This window comes from Leucoraja erinacea, chromosome 1, assembly GCF_028641065.1.
Source record: "Leucoraja erinacea ecotype New England chromosome 1, Leri_hhj_1, whole genome shotgun sequence".
NCBI lineage: Eukaryota > Metazoa > Chordata > Chondrichthyes > Rajiformes > Rajidae > Leucoraja > Leucoraja erinaceus.
In genome coordinates, this window is record NC_073377.1 from 138,054,928 (window position 1) to 138,077,937 (window position 23,010).

The following is a 23,010-nucleotide window of genomic DNA, read 5'->3' on the forward strand; positions in this document are numbered from 1 at the left end:
CACATTTCTCTGAATTAAATTCCCTCAGCCATTCCTCAGCCAACCTGGCCAATTGATCAAGATCCTGCTGAATCACCCATCTGTGTATCATCAAAAGCACCAATTTGTGTATCATCTGCTAATCTTGCCATGTATGTTCTCATCCAAATCATTGATATAGATCAGGGGCTTCAAAACCTTTCAGCATGAGGGCCACATTATATTTTTGGGGCATTTTTAGGGCTAAGGGAATTGAGGGATTTGGGAAAAAAGCTGGGGGTACTTATTTTGGATGATCAGCCATGATCATATTGAATGATGGTGCTAGCTCACAGGGCCAAACCTATTTTCTATGCTTCTATGTCCACCACATCACTAATTCTAATGTCATCAACAAACTTCCTAATCATTCCAATCTACCTTCCCATCCAAATGGTTACCATGGATCTCAGACAATGGGACCTAGCACAGATCCCTGGAACACACAAATCGTCATAGGCCTAGTGCCAGGAAAAAACCGACTCCTCCACCTCTACCGTTCCCCTTCTATCACAAGGTTATTTTTTTAGGTAATTGTCTAGCTCGCTTTGGATCCCATGTAATCTAACCTTCAAAACCAGCCTGTAATGAAGGACCTTGTCAAAAGCCTAGTGAAGGTCCATATAGATGTCTACCATCCTGCGTTCACCTTTTCAAGAAAACAAATGAAGTTTATGATTTTCCATGCTTGACTCTATTGACTATTGCCAGAGTGAGGCCACACACAAACTGGAAGAACAGCACTCTGTATTCTGCTTGGATAGCTTGCAGCCAAATGGTATGAACATTGAATTTTCCAATATTAGGTAACTGCGTAAATCCCCCTTCTCGCCCCCCCCCCTTTTTTTTGCCCCAATCTCCCCCTCGCTTCACCTGGACTCACACCTATTTCTCTCTCTCCCCCCCCCCCCCCCCTTCCATCTGCATTACTTCCTTGAGCTTCACAATTCACAACCTTCTACAAACCTTTTGAAAGATGACCTGTCTTTCCACTCACCATCTGACTCCCTCAACTGTATTCTCCTATAATTTAGACACAAAAGGTCATAAGTAATAGGAGTAGAATTACGCCATTCGGCCTATCAAGTCTACTCCGCCATTCAATCGTGGCTGATCTATCTCTCCCTCCTAACCCCATTCCCCTACTTTCTCCCCATAACCTCTGACGCCTATACTAATCAAGAATCTATCTTTGTCTGCCTTAAAAATATCCACTGACTGCCTCCACAGCCTTCTGTGGCAAATAATTCCACAGATTCACATCCCTCTGACTAAAGACATTTCTCCTAATTTTCTTCCTAAAAGAACGTCTTTTAATTCTGGAGAAAAGGAATGTGACGTTTCAGGTCGAGACACTTCTTCACCTAGATTTTATTTCTGTACGGCCCACTCCCCTGAAGAAGGATCTCGACCCGAAAAGTCACATTCCTTTTCTCCAGAGATGCTGCCTGTCCCGCTGAGTCACTCCAGCCTTTTGTGTCTGTCTTTGATTTAAACCAGCATCTGCAGTTCCTCCCTCCACCTATTATTTGCTTTGTACCTTATACCTTCTGAAGAGTCCACCAGGGACTATACTGGAAGTTGGACAATTTTATACTGGACAATTTGTACATTTATCAAGCCGATTAATCTCCAAACCTGTACGTCTTTGGAGTGTGGTAGGAAACCAAAGATCTCGGAGAAAACCAGTGCAGATAATGGGGAGAATGTACAAACTCTGTGCAGACAGCCGTAGTTGGAATCGAACCACGGTCTCCGGCGCTGCATTTTGCTGTAAGGCAGCAACTCTATTGCTGTGCCACCGTTTGTCCTGTCCATGTCAGTCTGAGGAAGGGTCCTGACCTGAAACCTTGCCGATCATTTTCTATCCCATCTACCGAAATCTACCCCACCTGCTGAGTTACTCTTGGTTTGTTTTGTAAACCAGCAATTGCAGTTCCTTGTGTCTCCTGTACTGTTCTATGCACTTCAGCATGTTATCTTCTTTTGACTATTCCTTATCATTTTTTGCTACATTCATCAACCTCTGAAATTCCTCCGCATCTCCTTCCTAAAAGTATGTCTTTTATTTGTTAGAAAGTGAGTTGCTGTATGGTCAAATCTGGAATGATTCAGTATAGACGTTTAATGCTGAATGAATATTTACTGTCAAAATTATGTTTGAATAGTAGAAACAAGGGACAGCAGGTGGTGGTTTACAAAAGAAAATAGAGACAGTGCTGGAGCAACTTGGCAGGTAAGGCAGAATCTCTGGAGAACATGGATAGGTGACACTTCAGGTCAGGACCGTTCTTCAAACCATCAGTCTGAAGAAAGGACCCAACCCGAAACGTCACCTATCCGCGTTCTCCAGAGATGCTGCCTGACCCGCTGAGCTACTACAGCACTTTGGGTGTTTTAAGCTTGAATAGTGATTTACTCTGTGCTCTAAGTAACCTTTTAAAATCAAGATGGATTTTTATAAAAAGCTGCTGTATGATGTTATGAAGAGAAAACTTTAGAAGTTCTAAATTAAACAATGACTCGTGAAATGTGAGCGTTATGCCAAGCCTCTTATTAAATTAAAAGAGAATACTTCATTATATTGACAATGTTTCTCAGACCCAGGGCACTTCACAGGCTATGGAATACTTTGAGCTACAATGGCTCTTGTTATGTAGATCATCTTTATGCCCAGTACCGTTGCACATGGCAGTGAGTTAATGACTGGTTAATCCATTTTATAATGTGACATTGGCTCAAATGCTGAAAAACTATTTTCTTTAGATATTTTCTGGATAAACCTTTCATTAACAGTGCAGAAGAGATTTTTGATGCTCTACTGTCAAACAGGAACTTTTTTAGGGAGCTTGCTGCAAAGATGTCCTCAAGACCTCTGCACAGTGCAGTAAGAATGGATTACTTAGTTTAGTTTAGAGATACAGAGTGGAAGCAGGCCCTTCGGCCCACCGAGTCCATACTGACCACAATCCCCATACACTAGTTCTATTCTAGACAGAAGGGACAACTTACAGAAGCCAATAACCTTCAAACCTGCTCGTCTTTGGGATGCGGGAGGAAACCGGAGCACCTGGAAAAACCCCACGAGGTCACAGGGAGAAAGTCCAAACTCCGTACAGACAGCACCTGTAGTCAGGATTCAACCCGGGACTCTGGCGCTGTAAGGCAGCAACTCTAGCGCTGGTCTGCTTACTTGGATATGTGTATTGCAGTTTGATTCTGGGTAATAGATTTTGATCTCCGATCTGAGTGTGGCATTAAAGTGAGAGATTGCTGCATTGTTAGAGAGGCTGCCTTGGACAAAACACTTGCCTGCCTAGTGATTCAGTGTTATTTTAACACTTTGTTCATCTGGGATCATTATCAACATAAGTGAAATGTTTTGGGCATTGGAGAGGTGTGATGAGAAATAAACATGCAATTTTACTTCGGAGTCACGTGAGTGACTACGTGAAGAGCCCGCTCAGCACGCATGCGCGGCATTACGTTCAGCAGTGCAACAGCGGCCGCATCGGGAGTCAGGCGCTCCCGCTACAGGTGAAAGAACGGACCGTCAGGTAAGCTCTGAGGTCGGGTTTTCTTTCACAGGGAGCCTTCTGCTTTCAGGCAGAGAAGAAAGGCTCTTGGACAAACCTGTCCCCCGCTCGACTCCACGGAGGAGCGTTCCATCTGGGGGGGCAGCAACAAGGCAGTAGGACCGCTTACCGGGCGCTCCGCTATTCCCCGACACCGTGCCGAGCCCAGCCCGCTAGCGCCTGAGCAGCGGGCTGGAAGTAAAGCCACAGAAGAGGCGTCCGGCCGGTGGCTTCCGACTTGTTGGACGGGGACGTCTCTCCACCCGCCCAGGGGAGAGACAGCCGCCTGAGCCGCATGGAGCGGCTCCTGGAGCAGGAGCTCCAGCGAGAGGCGCTTCGTGAGGGGCGCTCTCGCAGGGGGAGTTCAGGCACTCCCTCCACAGTGCCTTGTGCACTACCCATTGCTTCCTCCTTACCCGAGGGTAGCTTTGGTGACCAGGACTGGGCTGGTCAAGAAGAGGGGACGATGGCTGATGATCTCGGGAGTATGCAAGGGGTGCAGGAACAGGAAGATCTGCTAGGTGTGGTGGACCGCTACGTGGCAACCCCACGTGCAGGAGGCCGTTAAAGGCCAAACCAGCGGCCAGCATTAACCACCTCTTCAACAGGCCCCTACAGGAGAGGTGGTCAATAAGGCCTTAGAAAAACTGCAGCGGATCCTCAGGCTCCTGACGTCAGCCATCACATCGTTTGCTCGTTCCGTGGACAAATACGGAGATGACCACAACCGCCATAAACAAATCATAAAACCTGCCATAAAATCATAAATTTGCAGGGTTGTGCATACCCCAGCCACTGAGCCAGACCCACTGCTTTTTGGCAAAAACCTCACAAAGCATATGAAGGATGGAAGAGGCTTTTAAAAAACTTTCGGTCTCATGAGGCCCAGGGACGAGCAAACCAAAAACCAAAAACAATAATTCCTAAGCAGCAGCACCCCATCGCGTCCATCGGTCGATATCTACCATATGGGACTGGTGTAAAGCTTGGGGTCCACATTCTATCCCCAGAAGTCTTCTTTAGACCAGGGCCCAGAGCGGACCCCATGGAAAATGCGCCACCCCCCAACATCACCGCCACGAAAAATTGCCACCAGTTCAACATTCACCCCAGAGGGTATTTTCCCTCTCCATTAAAGAAACGAGAGGGACAAGCTGAACTGGTGAGACTAATTACAAAGGGTATCATGGGAAAACATGAACCCTTGGAATTCATATCAAATATTCGTCACTAAACCCAAAAATGATGGTGGATGTCGCATCATCATTGACTTAACTTCACTAAATGTGTGTGTTAAGTATATACATTTCAAAATGGAAACGGTTGTTACTGCCAAACAACTAATTTCCAAAGGATACTTCATGGCAAGCATTGATCTTAAAGATGTTTACTATTTAGTACCATTCACAAGGATCATCGCAGATACCTGAAATTTACCTGGATGGGGCAGCTATGGCAGTTTAAAGCGTTACCCAATGGGTTCACATCAGCCCAAGATTATTCACCAGGATACTAAAAACAGGTCTGGCAATATTCAGAAGACAAAAACATATTGTCATGGCATATCTTGATGATATCTTAAATAATAGGCAAGGCCACGGAATTGACTATGTTAGCTGTATCAGCTACCAAACAGTTATTCAAAACCCTGGGATTGTCTAACATCCAGATAAATCTAAGTTGAAGCCATCCACAATCATGGACTACTTGGGCTTCACAATTAATTCAGTCTATGTAACTGTAACATTGCCAAGAGACAAAACAGTTGAATTGGCACAATCATGCAACAATTTTATGATTCGGACCTTTGCACTGTCAAAACTTACAAAGAGCAAAAGTACAGGCACGAAAACGACATACAGGTCATTATGATCGTGTCATAAAGTTACCCATTGAAGCAATATCAGAACTACAGTGGTGGGCAAAAAATGTTTGGCATAGTTTCAGCCCCATTATCATCACTAACCCTACGTTAGTTATCCAAACAGATGTCAGTGCTCAAGGCTGGGGAGCAACTAACTCTATATCCAGCACAAGTAGTAGATGGACTAACCCAGAGTCATCGTTACCACTTATACTGGGCATTCATTATCTAGAGATGTTGGGTGACTTTTATTGTTTAAAAGCATATGCACAAATATGCATCACTTGCACGTACGGTTCCAAATAGATAATACTACGGTGGTGGCCTACATTAACCATATGGGCGGCATAAAATCGGTATCGTGCGACAAGTTGGTCAACACAATTTGGCAATGGTGTGTCGAAAGACATATTTGGCTATCAGCAACTTACCTGACAGGTAAGCTAAATACAGTGGCAGACACCAGGTCACGTAAATTTAATGACAACATCGAATGGATGTTAAACCCCCCAAAATTTGCAAAAGTTATCAAGCAATATGGCACGCCAGTTATCGATTTATTTGCATCAAGGCTAAATCACCAGGTACCTATGTATGTCGCTTAGGAACCAGACCCTGAGGAACCAGCGGTAGGTGCGTTCGCGCTGAATTGGGGAAATTCTTATTTATGCATTTCCTCCCTTCTGCCTCATCAGTTGGGGACTACGCACAATACAAATGGACTCTGCTTCAGGTATTTTGATAGTACCCGACTGGCCTACTATTGGCATGGTTGCCAATAAAACAGGTTTTGCCAACGGCTTATTATAAAATTTCTGAACGGTCTTTCCCCCCACCATCCTGCTGATATGGTCTATAATAAGCCGTTGGCAAAACCTGTTTTATTTGCAGAAAAGATTTTACAGACTGCAAATATTTAATTTAAGCCCAGGCAATTTAATTTCTTTGTTGTTATTGTTAAAAAATACCATTGTGTTTTTTCTACAAACAGATTCATTGGTTGATTACGATAACACACTTCCTCCCTCAAGGACTTCGGCAGTGCGTGAAGTAATACCTGTTACACGGTTTGAAATCACAGAGCTTTGAAGTCTTCACGTAGTCACTCACGTGACTCCGAAGTAAAATAGTAAGATTAAACGAGAACTTACCAGTTTGAAGTTTGATCTGTATTTTATGAGGAGTTACGATGAGGGATTACGTGCCCTCCGCTCCCACCTTCAATAATATGGGTCAAACTGATAAACTGATGTCTCCTTTTCTTTACTATGTATACTTCAATAACTGTGTCTATCTGTGATTCCACACCGCTGCTTTGAAGTATGTCGCGCATGCGTGCTGAGCGGGCTCTTCACGTAATCCCTCATCGTAACTCCTCATAAAATACAGATCAAACTTCAAACTGGTAAGTTCTCGTTTAATTTTACTAATTTATGAGATACATTTTGTCAGAAATTACTCGCTGGTTAGACAAAAGCAAAACCAGTGTTTCTGAAGTGACATTCCTGAATAAAGTAATGAAATACTTTGGAACTGTAACATAGGAAATACAGCAAATAATCGGTCCACGTCAAGTTGACAGTTCTGGGGTGGCTAATTGGAAATGAGTGGTATGTGGCATTACTTCCATCCAGCTCCCCCAAATATTTTGAATGGTTCAATGGTTCTTTATTATGACGTCTACCAAAGTGCAGTGAAAATAATTTTTGCATGCAGATCAGTAAGATTATTGCCACACATAAGGACAATACCCGACCAAGTGCTGAATGCATAGAAACAGCCCGCTGAGTCCATATGTAAGAGTTGCCAGGAATTGGTGCCATTTTCACAGTCCAAGTTGCAGCTGGCCATAAAGGCCTGTTGCAACCATCGCCTCGCTCCGGATAACCAGTTGTTTTCTCCTCTCCTGGCTTTCAGCCTTTGTGCCCGGGGGCGCCTCCCTCAGCCTGTGGGCGCGGAAGGATGAAATTAAAGGTATGGACACACGTTGCAGAGTGATGCATCTGGTAGAAAGTAAAGATCCTATACCGGATAAGATCACTATAAGATCTTTGGTAGAAACTACCTTGCAGCTCCATCAACCTGGACCTTTCATGGTCCCTCCCTGGCATGTCTGTGTGGAGTTTGTACGTTTTCCCTGTGATTGTGTGGGTTTCTTTTGGGTGCATCTATTTTCTCAAACAGTCTAATGAATGGATAATTGTCATTGTAAAATTCCCCTTTCGTATGAGTGGTTGAATGTAGGGGAGTTAATGGCAACACACGCACTCTACTGCTGCGCCACGTAACAAGTCTTGATGGTTGAAATGGACTCCATGTTACATGATGGTATAACAGTTGTATTAGTTTCCAACACCTGGCAGTTACATTGTACATTGGCTGGGCCTTGTAATTGAATGGCTTACATTACTTCACAGTTTTGATATCAGACCAACCGCTGTCAAAAATGTTTTAAGTCTTGTTCTATGCGATCTGTTTATATCTGCTTTTAAAGTTTGTTGTGGTCCATAGTTGTTTTGATTTGATCTGTTCATAAGCTTACACTAACTTGTATTTTTAATTGTTTTCATTATTAAATATTGCTAATACTGTTGCCTGTTCAAGTCTTACTGTATTTGTTCTTCCTTAAGCTTTCTGGGGAACCCGGCTGACTGGTGAACAGACTGTCAATAGGGAAAGATACCTGCAGAGCGTGCTGCGGGAGCTGGTGACCTACGCAATCTTCATGGTTGTTCTGTGCATCTGTAAGTTTTTTTTTTAAATCTTATTTTTGCCCAGTTTCTATTTGATGCCCTAACGTTTATTTTTGTGTGGTTGCTATTTTATATACTTTATTCACTTTTTGTTTTGATTATAAATTATATCAGTTTATTCAACTCTGAGAAGGATCAACTTCAGTTATACCAGTGAGTCCGAGTCACAGTCAGACATCATAAAAACAAGCCCTTTGGCCTACACACCTCTGCAGACTTATACCCGTCTATACTAATCCTGTTTGCCTGCATTGTCCTTTTCTGCTTTGCCTGTTTAAGGGCCTGTCTAAATGTCTTGTATCTGAATCCACCATCAACTCTGGTGCCAAGTTTAAATATCAACCACTCTTAAAAAAAAAAAAAAAAAAAAAAACACTGCTCGCATTCCCTTTAAAAATCTCACCTTAAATCTATGCTTGTTTTTTCTTAGGCCCGCAATGCAGTTAAGATTCCTACTATCCATCCTATTTGTGCCATAATTTTATATACCTCTATCAGGTCACTCCATGACTTTCTTTGCTCCAGAGCAAACAAACCCAGCTTATCCAAACTCTCACTGTCTCATGTCCTCCAATCAAAGCAACATGTTGGTGCATCTCCTCAGCATTCTCTACAGCACAATCCTGTTCTTCCTATGGTGTGGCAACCATAACTGCACATAATACTCCCATGTGTAGTTTACCTTGTGCCATGTAAAGTTGCAACATAGCATCTCAACCTCTATATTCTAGGGCCAAACCTATGAAGGCAAGCATGCCTATGCTGCTTTCACTACTCGCCTACCTGCGTAGCTACTTCCAGGGAATCGCAGACTTGAACCCCAAGGTACTTCTGTTTATCGACATATCTCAGCGCTCTACAATTTACTCTGTCCTACCCCTGTTTGACTTCACAAAATACATTATCTCATGCGTGTTGAGATTGAATTCCAGCTGTCAACTCTCCATTCAATATTCTTTGTGATCTATGTCCTGCTGTCTTCTTAGACACCTTTCTCTGCTATCCACAATACCACCAACTGTCGTGTCGTTTACAAATGTTGCATGCTGGCAAATGTTCACCATTATACTGAATGTGGCATTGAGGCCTGTGAATGATCTTGTGTCTTCACTGTGAAGCTCACAAGATGTTCATGAATCTAGTACTGATCTATTTTTGGCCAGTCATTCTTCGCTAAAGCAGAGACCTTTTCTGTTGCTTTAGCATGAGATTCTCCTGCTGGATGCTTGTCGTCTTGTATAACGTAATTGAGTCATATAGCACGGAAACTGGCCATTCGGCCCAACTCTCCCAAGTCAACCAAGATGCCCTATTTACACTAGTCCCATGTGCCTGCATTTGCCCCATTTTGCTCTAAACATTTCCTATCAATTTATTTGTTCAAATGTTTTTTTTTATGATGTTATAGTATATTGATTAAAACAATTTGTTTGACCCTGACTACTGGTGCTGTCTGTACTGAGTTTGCAAGTTCTCCATGTGACTGCGTGGGTTTTCTCTGGGTGCTCAGGTTTCCCCTCATATTGCAAAGACGTGCATGTTTGTAGGTTAATTGACCTGTAAATTATCCCTAGTGTGTAGGATAGAATTAGTGCGCGGGTAGTCTATGCGGACTCGTTGGGCCGAGGCACTTTCGGCAGACACAATATCCTGGAGTAACTCAGCGGGATAGGCAGCATCCCTTGATAGAAGGAATGGGTGACGATTCGGGTCGAGACCCTTTTCCAGACTGATGTCTCAACCCGGAAATGTCACCCATTCCTCTCCAGAGATGCTGCCTGTCCCGCTGAGTTACTCCAGCATTTTGTGTCTACCCTTGATTTAAACCAGCATCTGCAGTTCTTTCCAATACGAGGAATCTTTAGATATCCAAGGATAATTGTAATGGATAGAACACATCTAAGCTGCTGTAGACGAGCAACAACAGGTACATTTGTAAAAAGACAGGTTTTGCGAAAGTTAGAAAGTCTGGATTTAGAAAATCTGTAATTTGGTACAAATAATCTGTTAGATAAATGAGGGTGAAGTTAGCAGCTGTCAAAGGCACTTTTTCAGGCATCTGACATAAGCACAGATTTGGCACCAACTATGTACAATTACGGAATTAAAAAGATCTCTTTGTTCCTGTGATGACTTTGAAAGAGCTGTGGTTTTGTTCTACTACATTGGTATCTCTACCTATCCGTTTCAAAAGGGAGATCCTATTCCCTTTTGAAAGTTACATCATAATTTCACAATTTATTCCAGATCTCAACACTTTTTGAATTTAATTGAATAAATTTATTAGCCAAGTATGTACACATAAAAGGAATTTGCCTTGATGCTATGCTCGCAGGGATAACAACGCGATATACAGTAGACAATTAAAAATAAAACATCATAATTTAAACATGCGAAGAAAAAAATAAAATACCAGAGCAAAAGAAGGCTACAGACTTTTGGCTGTTGAGTAGAGCTACTGCTCGTGGTAAAAAAAGCTGTTTTTATGTCTGGCTGTGGCGGCTTTGACATTCTGGAGTTGAAATTAGTTTATTTATGAACGTGCGGGATATATTGCAGCTTTGAAGTATTTTATTTTGAAGCTCTTTGACAAGCCTTGGGTTTATTTCATATCTTCAGTTGAGTCCCACTTGTTAATTTTTAACACTGCAAATTCTTGTCACACATTTTCAGGGAAGCTTGCTGTTAAATCTAAAACTCTGATTTGTGCAAAAATCTATAGAATCCTTGGTTATTTCACATGAGTTTTATCTGCCTTTATTTCCTGAATGAGACAAAATAGTATGATTAAACGAGAACTTACCAGTTTGAAGTTTGATCTTTATTTTATGAGGAGTTACGATGAGGGATAATGTGAAGAAGCTTTGTTCAGCCGCACGTGCGTCAATCTTCAAAGCAGCGGTGTGAAATCACAGATAATAGTGACTGAAGTATGATAGTAAGATGAAAGAAGACTAGAACTACCAGATGATCTTAATGAGGGCTGGGAGCGGAGGGCACGTAATCCCTCATCGTAACTCCTCATAAAATAAAAATCAAACTTCAAACTGGTGAGTTCTCGTTTAATCTTACTATTTTACTTCAGAGTCACGTGAGTGACTACGTGAAGATTTCAAAGCTCTGTGATTTCATGCAGTGAGAAACAAGTCTACACAACCACAACTGCCCCATTGACAAATGTGGGAAAACATTCATAATGCATACAGCCATGACATAGATTTAAACATGCTGATGCTGTTAAATAATCAATAACAATAGTCACATCTCTCATCCGGATGGAATCTATAACAGAACATAAAATAAATTGAGAAATACCCCTGGTCTGGCAACGGGTTATTATAACATGTTTGAAAATGTGTTTGCTTGACCACGCTACAGCCGTTAGGATGTGGTCCAGCAGAACGTAATTAACCCTTGCTGCTGCTTGTATAGCAGCCCTAGTGGAGTGAGATCCGGATCAGTATCTACTCCTGCAAACTCAACTCCGTTTTAACACCTGGCAAGATCTGAGCAGATAGGTTCTTATAATGTCTTTGTAACTAACAATCATAGTTAGCTCAGAGTCTCAAAGGCTCTTGGTGACCTTGACATATTGTTGTATGTGTGTGTCCCAACATAACGAAAGGTCCCTGGGTATGTCTTGAAGTATTTTGAGACCTGACACCCCTACTGCTCTGCCTAAATTAATAATAGCATAAAATACTATGCATATTTTTGCAGATGTAATCATTCTCTCCTGTCACAATAATGTAGCGAGTGACCTGTTGAGCTAACCAGCGCCAGGTGGATAACTACCTACCGATCAAAGCTAAGAATGTAGCTGGAACTCCCTGGTGAAATAGTGTTAACACAATGTCAACCTCCCATACTGCATTGTACTTGTCCTGGGAAACCTGTGTAACAGATATCCTTTACTAACTCGATATCCAAGGTGAACCCAACAACGTGGCCCTCGTTAGCTGCAGTAAGTCTGATGGAAAGCACCTTGGCACAGTTAATGACCCTACAACTCAATATTGTCAAAGACCATTTAAATGAACTGCAATAGCTCAGAATCTGTACCATTTTAAATGTAACCTGAGCATTAATCAAACGCTTCCCATCTCCTGAATCAATAAAGTACTGCTTTTTGGTACCATTCCAGCACAGTGAATACATACAAAATTAGGTGTGACAACCCCAGCCGTAAGCAGTCTATTGAGAATCTGTAGAACATAAATTGATTTTATCATGCAACGGCTGATTTCCCGAGCCACAGGCTGAACCAGCAAGTTACTTTTAAAATAACCATATAAGGTTGCATTATTATTATTCCCGACAAATCAGGAATCAAACTGCATAGGCCAATTCCACAGCTGGAACCTAAAGCGGGCTTTTGATGACTTTATTTCAAGACCCGACTCATAAATCAAAATGGAGGAAGACATAAAGACCATTCCTCATGCTTGTAGCGAGAATGTATCTTTCGCCATTGTTATGCCACACATTTTTGCAACTTTTGATTTAGCATGAAAACAACATATCTATATTCAATGGTTACACAAAAAAGCTGGAGAAACTCAGCATCTATGGAGCGAAGGAAATAGGCAACGTTTCGGACCGAAACCCTTCTTCAGACTCGTTGCCTATTTCCTTCGCTCCATAGATGCTGCTGCACCCGCTGAGTTTCTCCAGCTTTTTTGTGTAACCTTCGATTCTCCAGCATCTGCAGTTCCTTCTTAAACACTATCTATATTCAATGTTTAAGAAGGAACTGCAGATGCTGGAGAATCGAAGGTACACAAAAAAGCTGGAGAAACTCAGCGGGTGCAGCAGCATCTATGGAGCGAAGGAAATAGGCAACGTTTCGGGCCGAAACCCTTCTTCAGACTGATCGGGGGCGGGGGTGGGCGGGGACAAGAAAGGAAAAAGGAGGAGGAGCCTGAAGGCTGGGGGATGGGAGGAGACAGCAGGGGGACTGAGGAAGGGGAGGAGACAGCAAGGACTAACAAAATTGGGAGAATTCGATGTTCATGCCCCCAGGATGCAAACTCCCCAAACGGAATATGAGGTGCTGTTCCTCCAATTTCCGGTGCTGCTCGCTGTGGTCATGGAGGAGACCCAGGAGAGAGAGGTCGGAGACGGAGTGGGAGGGGGAGTTGAAGTGCTGAGCCACCGGGAGGTCAGCTTGGTTATTGCGGACCGAGTGGAGGTGTTCGGCGAAACGATCGCCCAACCTCCGCTTGGTCTCACCGATATAGATCTGCTGACATCTAGAGCAGCGGATGCAATAGATGAGGTTGGAAGAGATGCAGGTAAACCTCTGTCGCACCTGGAACGATTGCTTGGGTCCTTGAACGGAGTTGAGGGAGGAGGTAAAGGGACAAGTGTTGCATCTCTTGCGGTTGCAAGGGAAAGTGCCTGGGGAGGGGTTGGTACGAGAGGGAAGGGAAGAATTGACAAGGGAGTTATGGAGGGAGCGGTCTTTGCGGAAGGCAGATATGGGGGGAGATGGGAAGATGTGGCGAGTGGTGGGGTCACGTTGGAAGTGGCGAAACTGACGGAGGATTACTTTTTGTATGTGACGGCTGGTGGGGTGAAAGGTGAGGACTAGGGGGACTCGGCCCTTGTAGCGAGTGGGGGGATGGGGAGAGAGAGCAGTGTTGCGGGGTATGGAAGAGACCCTGGTGCGAGCCTCATTTATGGTGGAGGAGGGGAACCCCCGTTCCCTGAATAATGAGGACATTTCAGATGTCCTGGTGTGGAACGCCTCATCCGTGGAGCAGATGCGGCGTAGACAGAGGAATTGGGAGTAGGGGATGGAGTCCTTACAGGAAGCAGGGTGGGAAGAAGTGTAGTCCAGATAGCCATGGGAGTCAGTGGGTTTATAGTGTATGTCGGTCAGAAGTCTATCACCTGCAATGGAGATAGTGAGGTCAAGGAATGGTAGGGAAGTGTCGGAAATGGTCCAGGTGTATTTGAGTGCCGGATGGAAGTTAGTGGTGAAGTGGATGAAGTCAGTCAGTTGTGTGCGGGTGCAGGAGGTGGCACCAAAGCAGTCGTCGATGTATCTATATTCAATGTTGCATTGACTCAGGATTTCATACATACTGTGTGGTCTAGCACCCATTCTGTGTTGTCATTGATCTGTACTTAATGATACTCCAGTGGCAAATGAGATTGTGTACCTATTACACTATCTTTTACTTGATTGCACCCTCGTGCTTATCATATGCCACATCACAGTGTATCAATATGAAGTTGAACATGCAGCTATACATATTCGCTCAATCACTCTTTAACCCACAAAATGCACATGGGGTCTATAGATAGTTGATACCAATAACTGAAGAGTTAATAACTCATGCAAATCTCCTGCACCTCCAACTAGAGATGACATTCACATTTTCCCACCTTAGGCCATAGCATCATTTTTCAATATAATGACATATTTATTGATCAACTACTGGAGCAATGCTGAATAATGTTTGTCCATCATAGTAGCTTCAGCTGGTAATAGCAAAGATGTGTTATCAACAACCTTCATGGCCCTTATAGTTTGCCATTAAGCATGCTGTCAATTCTCCCACTTGCCCAGCTGCATCACATCTATTACATTGCCAGTTAGTCTAATGAATAGAACCTGCTTCATAACAACAAGGCTGTTCCAGGTTTCTATTGACTCCAATCTGTTGACCAGGACGGAGTGACAGGCCAACTATCCATTTGATAACAGCCTAATCTAACTGGATAGGAGAGAACAATTTCTCAAGTAGCTTGAGACTGAAACAGTGGATTTTAGCCAAATACAGCGTCAAAATATAATCCAGACAATACATCACGAGTGTTTTTTTGAACTCCGAGAAGTCCTTTGAATTATTTATTGTTATAATACTGTTAAATTGCCTCATCATATCAATGCCTTCAAATATCTCTGATGATCATTGTACATGGAAAACCTTATGAAATCAGTTTGATCCCCCTTCTTCATAATGAACAGGCCACGCCTGCCATAATTTCGTGTCTGCCCTGAACGGCAACTCTGGCCCGGTTCCGATAATTCTCACAGGGCCCAAGACAACTCTTGCCATAATTCTGACCTTGCCTTGAAAGACAATTCCCCATATCTCTAAGCCTGACTCGAAGGCAAACCTGGCTAAAATACTGGACCGGGCTCAACACTCTTCTGGCCAAATTCCAACCTTCATGGATTACTAGTAATGTCCAGTTTACCTGGTTAAAATGCCTCTGAGAAGATGACAATGTCTCAATCATTTGTGAATTGCACAGCCAATTGTATATCTTACCAACTTGTTTGTGGTCACTTAGTTGTAGAGTAACTCTGTTGTAGAGTGAACCACTTAGTTGTAGAGTGAACCGCTTACTGCCAATGAAGCCGTGGGGTGCGTTATCCCCTAAACTATGAATCCTTACTCGTCGTTAGCCTAATTGGTCCAACAGTTTATGCTTCGTCCTTCAGGTTTTGCCTGTGGAATAGGTGTTACCTGAATAGAAGATTCGGTGGGTGGCTCTAACGTCCCCTGATAGCGGTGTTCACTGCATTGTGTTGGGATGGCAACCTTGCTGCCTGGAATCGTACCTCTGACATGTGCCCTTCATCCCTTGAGGTATGCTCCACGCTATGCCCTCAGCCTCGGCATCGGATTTACACTGACCCGGCATGTTCTCCTCTTCCATAAGGGAGACATTAAGCAGCCCTACTACAAGGCCTCTCCAACTGGCCCACCCTTCAGGGCAGAAAATGCCCCGGTAAGCTCACCTCCTCCATGAGGGAGACATCATGCAGCCCTTCTACAGGTGCTGCTGCCATACATTTAAGCAGCCCTATTACAAGCGGCTACTGGCGCGGCCTAGAGCAATAGGCCGGCACTGCCATAGACTCAGCATTCCCTTTAAGAAGCCCTGCTGCTGGCGCAGACTTTCCCATAGTCCCGCACTGACACAACTCCTAATGTTAAGGTGTATCTATCTTGAGCCGCCTCTCAATAAGGCTCCATCCTGGTCAACCTCCACATTATTCATTTTACCGGAAGGGAACCCTCCCGGCACCAGGACGGACCACTTGGGTCGATTCACCCCATATCTTGGGGACCTCTGCGGTCTGGGCACCGCATTGCTGGTGGATTTCCCCTCCCCCGGATATATATGGATTTGAGGAATTTTAGGGGTCACTTTTTCACTCTGAGAACTAACTCTGAGAACTGAGTCTGTAACTAAAAAAAAGATGTCAGAGGAAGCTATTGAAGTGAATACAATGGATACAATTCGACATTAAAAAAATACAATTGTACAGATATGGATAGAAATGTTTTAGAGATCTTTGGACCAAAAGCAGCCAAATGGGAAATGCAGGCAAGTAGGAATAGCCCAATATGCCAACTTGGTTAGCATGGACAAGGTGGGCTAAAGATGCTGGTGTTATGCAGTTCTGTTTTGTTACTCCATGCATTCAGGATTGTATGATTAAATGCACCAATTGAATTGTGCTTGCATATGTTCATTTAGGTTTGAAAGGGTGCAGAAACAAAAAGAGAATGTTGCCAGGATTCGAAGGAGCTATAGGGAAGGTTGGTCGGAGAATTCTATAGCACAAGAGGAGAGGTGATCTTATGGAGTGTATAAGATCGGGAGGAATGCTAGAATTCTATTTACCCAGAGTGGAGCAATCAAGAGAGGATATGAGGGTGGGGGGATCTTATGGAGGTTTACACAAAGAAGATATGGGAATGAGCTGTCAGAGGAGGAGAGGAATGCATGGGTACATAAGGAAAGAAGGATATGGGCTTCTCCTACCCTGCATCTTTCACGTACCTAGTTTTAACTGTACAGTTAAACCTCCATAACTAAGAGCTGCCATTCATATTTGGCTTTTGCATTCTATGGCCAGCTTTCATCCACAACTGTTATGAGAATCCTGTGAGAATTCAAGAATGATTTGCCCTTTCCAAAAGAGAGAGAAAAAAAACAAATTGAATTCTAAAATATAATACAAGCAAGGTATTTGGTGACAAACATTTTTGGTTATAAGTTTTTGGTGCATCTTTGAATTATTTGTGGACACTAGAAAAATAGATTGAGAATTATTCTTTTTTTAGTTATTATTTCTATTTTTGGTTATATGCTGAGTTTTCTGTTTCAGGCTTAAAGTATTTTTATATGTAGACATGGCAAACAGTGTGAGCAATGAACTTTTGAATGTCTGATGTAATTTGTAGACATTAGTATAATAAACATATATATGCAAACATTAATCGAACACAAAACGATACATTTACTTTCCCAGAGATCCTGATTTCCCCCTCCCCAACCCATCTCCTGCTCCAGGGTTTAAGGGACGGTTGCCAGTTAAAGTTCTTGTCAAAACACCTTCTCCAACGCCCTATTTCCCATAACATCGGATGCAGTTGTGCTTCTGGCCATTAATGGAAACCTGATGATCAGTGTGTTGCAGTTCGATTACTTATCACAGACAAGTTAAACACCAAGTAAGGCAAGATTATTTTATTCGCTAGCGGGAGTGTGCTGGAAGCGAAGTACCTTCGCTTCCCTGTCGCACACTCCCCGAACAAAGAAAAGTTAGTACAGTTATAGTCATTTCTTGTCAATAAACACACTTAACAAGTCTGATATAGCATGATTGAAAAATTCCGTAGCCTTTCAGGAAATAAGGAAGGCTAGACCCATATTAAGATAAGCCAATAACAATTTATTAGTAAACTTTGCAATGTCAGCAGTATTTTCCAAACTTGGCTTGGGCATTTGCACATGTTTCTACTGTATGCATTCATTTTAGTTTCTTGACCATTTTTAGACAATGAAGGACAGTCAACTCCAATTTGTGTCAAGGTTAGCATAGATTCATTATTATCTGGAGTTATGTGCCCTGCCCTTGATTCTAGAAATGGGTTGCGTAAAATAGTTAGATATAACAGATTAGGCACCGAGCTTCTTCTTTAAAATAATGCTTTCTCATAAAATATACATTGTTGTTAATAGAGAGCTAGAGAGTAAAACAATGCTTTCTCATATCTATATTACTAAAAGTCTGATCTTGACCACTACCTGTTGTTCTGTATATTGATTTTATAAAAAACACTGCCACTTATGGCTGTGATTTTTAGCCATCTTACTTAGAGTCCCCTTCCGTTGCGCAGGCCTAGAGGATTTTTCCCATCGATAAAAAATAAAAGAGTTATTAGTGTTTAAAAAAAAATTGTAATTCTCTCTCTTGAAGGCCACGCCCCTTCCGGCGGGGCTATAAAACCCGGAAGTGTTGTGCCTCAATCAGTCAGTCTCTGCAAGATGGGGGAGCGAGAGGTTCACGTCTCTCAGTTTGAGCAGTGAATAACACTGAACACATGACTACTAAACTGTGAGTGGTTTTACTGACCTGTCAGTGCCCTTAATGTGGTTTGAAAATATTGTTTGGAAATGCTAAAGCTATGTTGCCTTTGGTTTGGAAATGCTAAAGCTGTGTTGCCTTTGGTTTGGAAATGCTAAAGCTGTGTTGCCGTTGGTTTGGAAATGCTAAAGCTGTGTTGCCTTTGGTTTGGAAATGCTAAAGCTGTGTTGCCTTTCAGGAAACTGCTAAAGCTGTGTGCCTAATTAAAGTTGCCTTGCCTAATTAAAGTTGCCTTGCCTAATTAAAGTTGCCATGCCAAATTAAAGTTGCCTTGTCTAATTGAAAAGTTGATTTGAGAATGCCTTGCCTAATTGAAAAGTTGGTTTGAAATGCTAAAGTTGCCTTGCCTAACTGAAAAGTTGGTTTGAGAATGCTTTGCCTAATTGAAGAGTTGATTTGAGAATGCCTTGCCTAATTGAAAAGTTGGCTTGAGAATGCAAAGGTTGCCTTGCCTAATTGAAAAGTTGGTTTGAAAATGCTAAAGTTGCCTTATAATTAAATGTCTATTCTTGACCACTTCCTGTTTGCATTTTATTGATTTTAGGAAAAACGCTACCACGTACAGCTATGATTATTGGCCATCCCGCTCCGCTCATCAGGTGACAAAGATTTTTCCCATCGATGAAAAATAAAAGCGTTACTAGTGTTTCAAAAATGTTGAGATTCTCTCTCCTGTCAATCATGCCATGAAGGCCACTGCTCTTGAAGGGAGAGGGACTATAAAACCCAGAAGTGTGCGCGTGGCTCATTCTCTGCAAGATGGAGGAGGGAGAGAACACGACTCGCTGTCTTTAGTGGCCTTGCACCCTGCTAGAAATGGTATGAAACCGGACTTGAATGTGGTGGCCTTGCACCCTGCTTGAAGTGGTAAGAAACTGCATTTGAATTTGGTGACCTTGCACCCTGCTTGAAATGGAATTTCAAGGAATAGCTGTGAGTCAACTGCCAGTCCACCAGCTGTGAGTGAGTGAGCTGCCAGCACGACAGGCTTGAGTGACTGAGCCACAAGCCCAAGAATCCATTCGGGCCACCATGTCCCTACTAGCCCTCTGGAAACCAGTCCCTTCAGCCCACAACACCCATACTAGCGCACCAGAAAGCCCCCCACCCCCCACTGGCCGGCAATATTGGAATTGGTGGAGAGGTAGAATATTGCGTTGAGGGACCAGCCCTCCCGTGTGATGCTGGAACCCAACGGGTCCCACTTAGTCTAGTAAAATATACACTGTTGTTAGTAAAGAGCTAGAGACTATTTTCAAAGTTTCTACTTCTCAAATTCCTGTTATAAAATGACTGGAGGATTAATTTCTTAATATTTTGTTAAATAAAATGTATTAACCCCTTCAAGTGAATAATCTCTGCTTGACTGAGATGCCCTACGATGTGTAAATTTCTATCACTGAATATTGCACGGAGATTGTAAATTGTGGCTGGTACTTACAGACAGGTTTACACAAAGGGAGGGATAAAAACATTTTTCTGTAGGAGTTTTACCATGTAATTTGGATACAGCATGGAAAAAGGTCCAGCGGCCCATCTTGTCCTTGTCAACGTTGATTTAGCATACCGAGCAAGTCCCATTTTCCTGTATTTGGCGCATAGCCCTTTAAGCCTTCCTATCCATATCATATTTCTTTTAAAAGTTGTAATTATATCAGATTCTATAGCTAACTTGGCAAAGGTTCTAGATACGGCGAAAGGAGGTTGCTTAAATCTTCCCTCTTTCCTCTTAGCCAGTTAGAACTTTTTTCTTGGGGTGGAATTGTCAAACACGAGAGGATATAGCTTTAAGGTGAGAGGGTCAAAGTTTAAAGGAGATGTGCTGAACAATATTTTTTGCACTGAGTGATGGGTGCCTGGAATGTGCTGCTGGGGGTGGTGGTGGAGGTGGATACATTAGTGATGTTTAAAAGGATTTTGGATGGGCATGGATATGTAGGGAATGGTGGGGTATGGATCATGCATGAAGGCAGATGGGATTAATTGTAGATCGACACAAAATGCTGGAGTAACTCAATGGGACAGGCAGCATCCCGGAATAGAAGGAATGGGTGACGTTTCGGGTCGAGACCCTTTCTCGGACTGATGTTAGGGGAGTTGGCGGGACAGAGATAGAATGTAGTCGGAGACAGTAAGACTGGTGGGGGAACTTGGATGGGGATGGAGAGAGAGGGAAAGCAAGGGCTACTTGAAGTTAGAGAAGTCAATGTTCATACTGCTGGGGTGTAAGCTGCCCAAGCAAAATATGAGGTGCTGTTCCTCCAATTTGCGCTGGGCCTCACTCTGACAATGGAGGTGGGGTGGTGGCCCAGGACAAAAAGAACAGATTAAGAATGGGAAGGAGAGTTATGCCCCTGTCCCACATAGGAAACCTGAACGTAAACCTCTGGAGACTTTGCGCCCCACCCATGGTTTCCGTGCGATTCCCGGAGGTTGCAGGTGGTTGCTGGAGGTTGCAGGTAGTGGAAGCAGGTAGGGAGACTGACGGGAACCTCTGGGAACCGCACGGAAACCTTGGGTGGGGTGCAAAGTCTCCAGAGGTTTCCGTTCAGGTTTCCTAAGTGGGACAGGGGCATTAAAGTGCTGAGCAACTGGGAGATCAGGTGGGTTTAGGCGGACTGAGCGGAGGTGTTCAGCGAAACGATCACCGAGCCTGCGCTTGGTCTCGCCGATATACAGGAGTTGACACCTGGAACAGCGGATTCAGTAGACGAGGTTGGAGGAGGTGCAAGTGAACATCTGCCTCGCCTGAATAGACTGTTGGGGTCCTTGGACTTGTAGAGGGGGAGGGGGGGGGAGGTAAAAGCACAGGTGTTGCATCTCCTGCGGTTGCAGGGGAAAGTACCTGGGGAGGGGGTGGTTAATTGAGCCTGGCATCATGTTTGGCACAGACATTGTGCGATGATAGGCCTGTTCCTGTACTGTAGAGTTCTATGTTCTAAATACAAACGATGGGGAGTAGCTAGGGGGCGGTGTGGAGGCAGGGATAGATTTTGGATGTTTAGTGTAAGTTCTGGATGAATTGAGACCACTCTATTTACGAACTTGGTGACTGGAGTGTATATATAGTTTTAAACCACTGCATCTCATGTATGTTTTGCTGAGACGGGAATATAACAGGCTGCCTTTACATGCAAATCTCGAACTCGGAGACGTAAATTAACTGGAAACATTTTTAAACTGGCTTTTGATCTACTGGTTGTGTTTCTCACTAAGAAAGAATCATCTCTGAATCTCTGTTAATTTGTACAAGAATTTGCTTCTTTTAGTGAAAGAGATATTGCTAGTCTTCATTTAGTCTATTTTAGAGATACAGCGTGGAAACAGTCCCTTCGGCCCACAGAGTCCGCGCCGACCAATGATCGCCCATGCACTAGTTCTTTCTATCTTACACACCAGGGACAATTTACAGAAGTAATTAACCTACAAATTTGCGTGTCTTTGTAATGTGGGTGGAAACTTGAGTACCTGGAGAAAACCCATGCAGGTCACGGGGAGAACGTACACACTCGGTATGTATAGCACCTGTAGTCAGGATTGAACCTGGGTCTCTGGTAAGACAGCAATTCTACTACTGTGCCGACGCTTATAAGTAATCAGAAGTAATTTAAAGCTTTAAATCGCCCCCAGTACCACCAAGCACCCCTCTTGCTCCATAGTGCAGGGCGGCTTCACATGATGCCCCAATGGTTGTGTGAACTGTATTTGAAATATATACGCAGCCTTGTTTAACATAGGCTCATCGAGTCGTACAGCGTGGAAGCAGGCCCTTCGATCCAACCTGCAACCAACATGCCCCAACTACATTAGTTGCACCTGCCTGCATTTGGCCCATATCCTTAGGTTTATAGGTTTACTAGACCAAGTGGGACGCGATGGGCCCCGTCCCCCCAACACAGTATTCCACCAAACTGCGCAGTGCGACTGATGGGTTCCCGTTGTGACGCCAGGGATCCCAGTTGTGACCTGAGTCACGACAACCCCCCCCTCCCCCAACTGCACGGGCGCGGCCGGCAAGTGGGAGCGCGACTGCGATATTTTTAAAGTTCAAAATGGCAATAACCTGTAAAATATAAATGTGAACGAAACTCACTCTCCCCGTTCAGTCCCCTATTCCCCATCTTAATTATCCTCCCTCTCCCCATCCTCCACCAACCCTCCTGCTTCCTCCCCTCACCACCTCCCTCCCCCCTCTTCCTCCTCCCCTCCGACAATCCCTCTTCCTACCCGTCTTCCTCCATTCCCCCTCATCCCCCAGCACTCCCTCTCCCTCCTCTTCACCCTCCCTCTTCTTTCCCCTCTCCTCCCCCTCCCTTCTCCAATCCCTCCCACACCTCTCCTTTCCGCTACACTCCCTCCCTCGCTCCATAACTCCTCTCCCCTCTCTACCCACCTCTT

At 43.7% G+C, this 23,010-nt stretch overlaps 1 protein-coding gene across 1 annotated transcript in view; it reads left to right on the top strand.

Moving 5' to 3' along the window:
• pkd2 (polycystic kidney disease 2) overlaps nt 1-23,010 on the top strand; it is a 72,741-nt gene that overhangs the window by 4,149 nt on the left and 45,582 nt on the right. Inside the window, exon 2 of the mRNA XM_055644135.1 lies at nt 8,088-8,201. Coding sequence (XP_055500110.1) covers nt 8,088-8,201 — 114 coding nt within the window. The remainder of the gene's footprint in view (nt 1-8,087; nt 8,202-23,010) is intronic.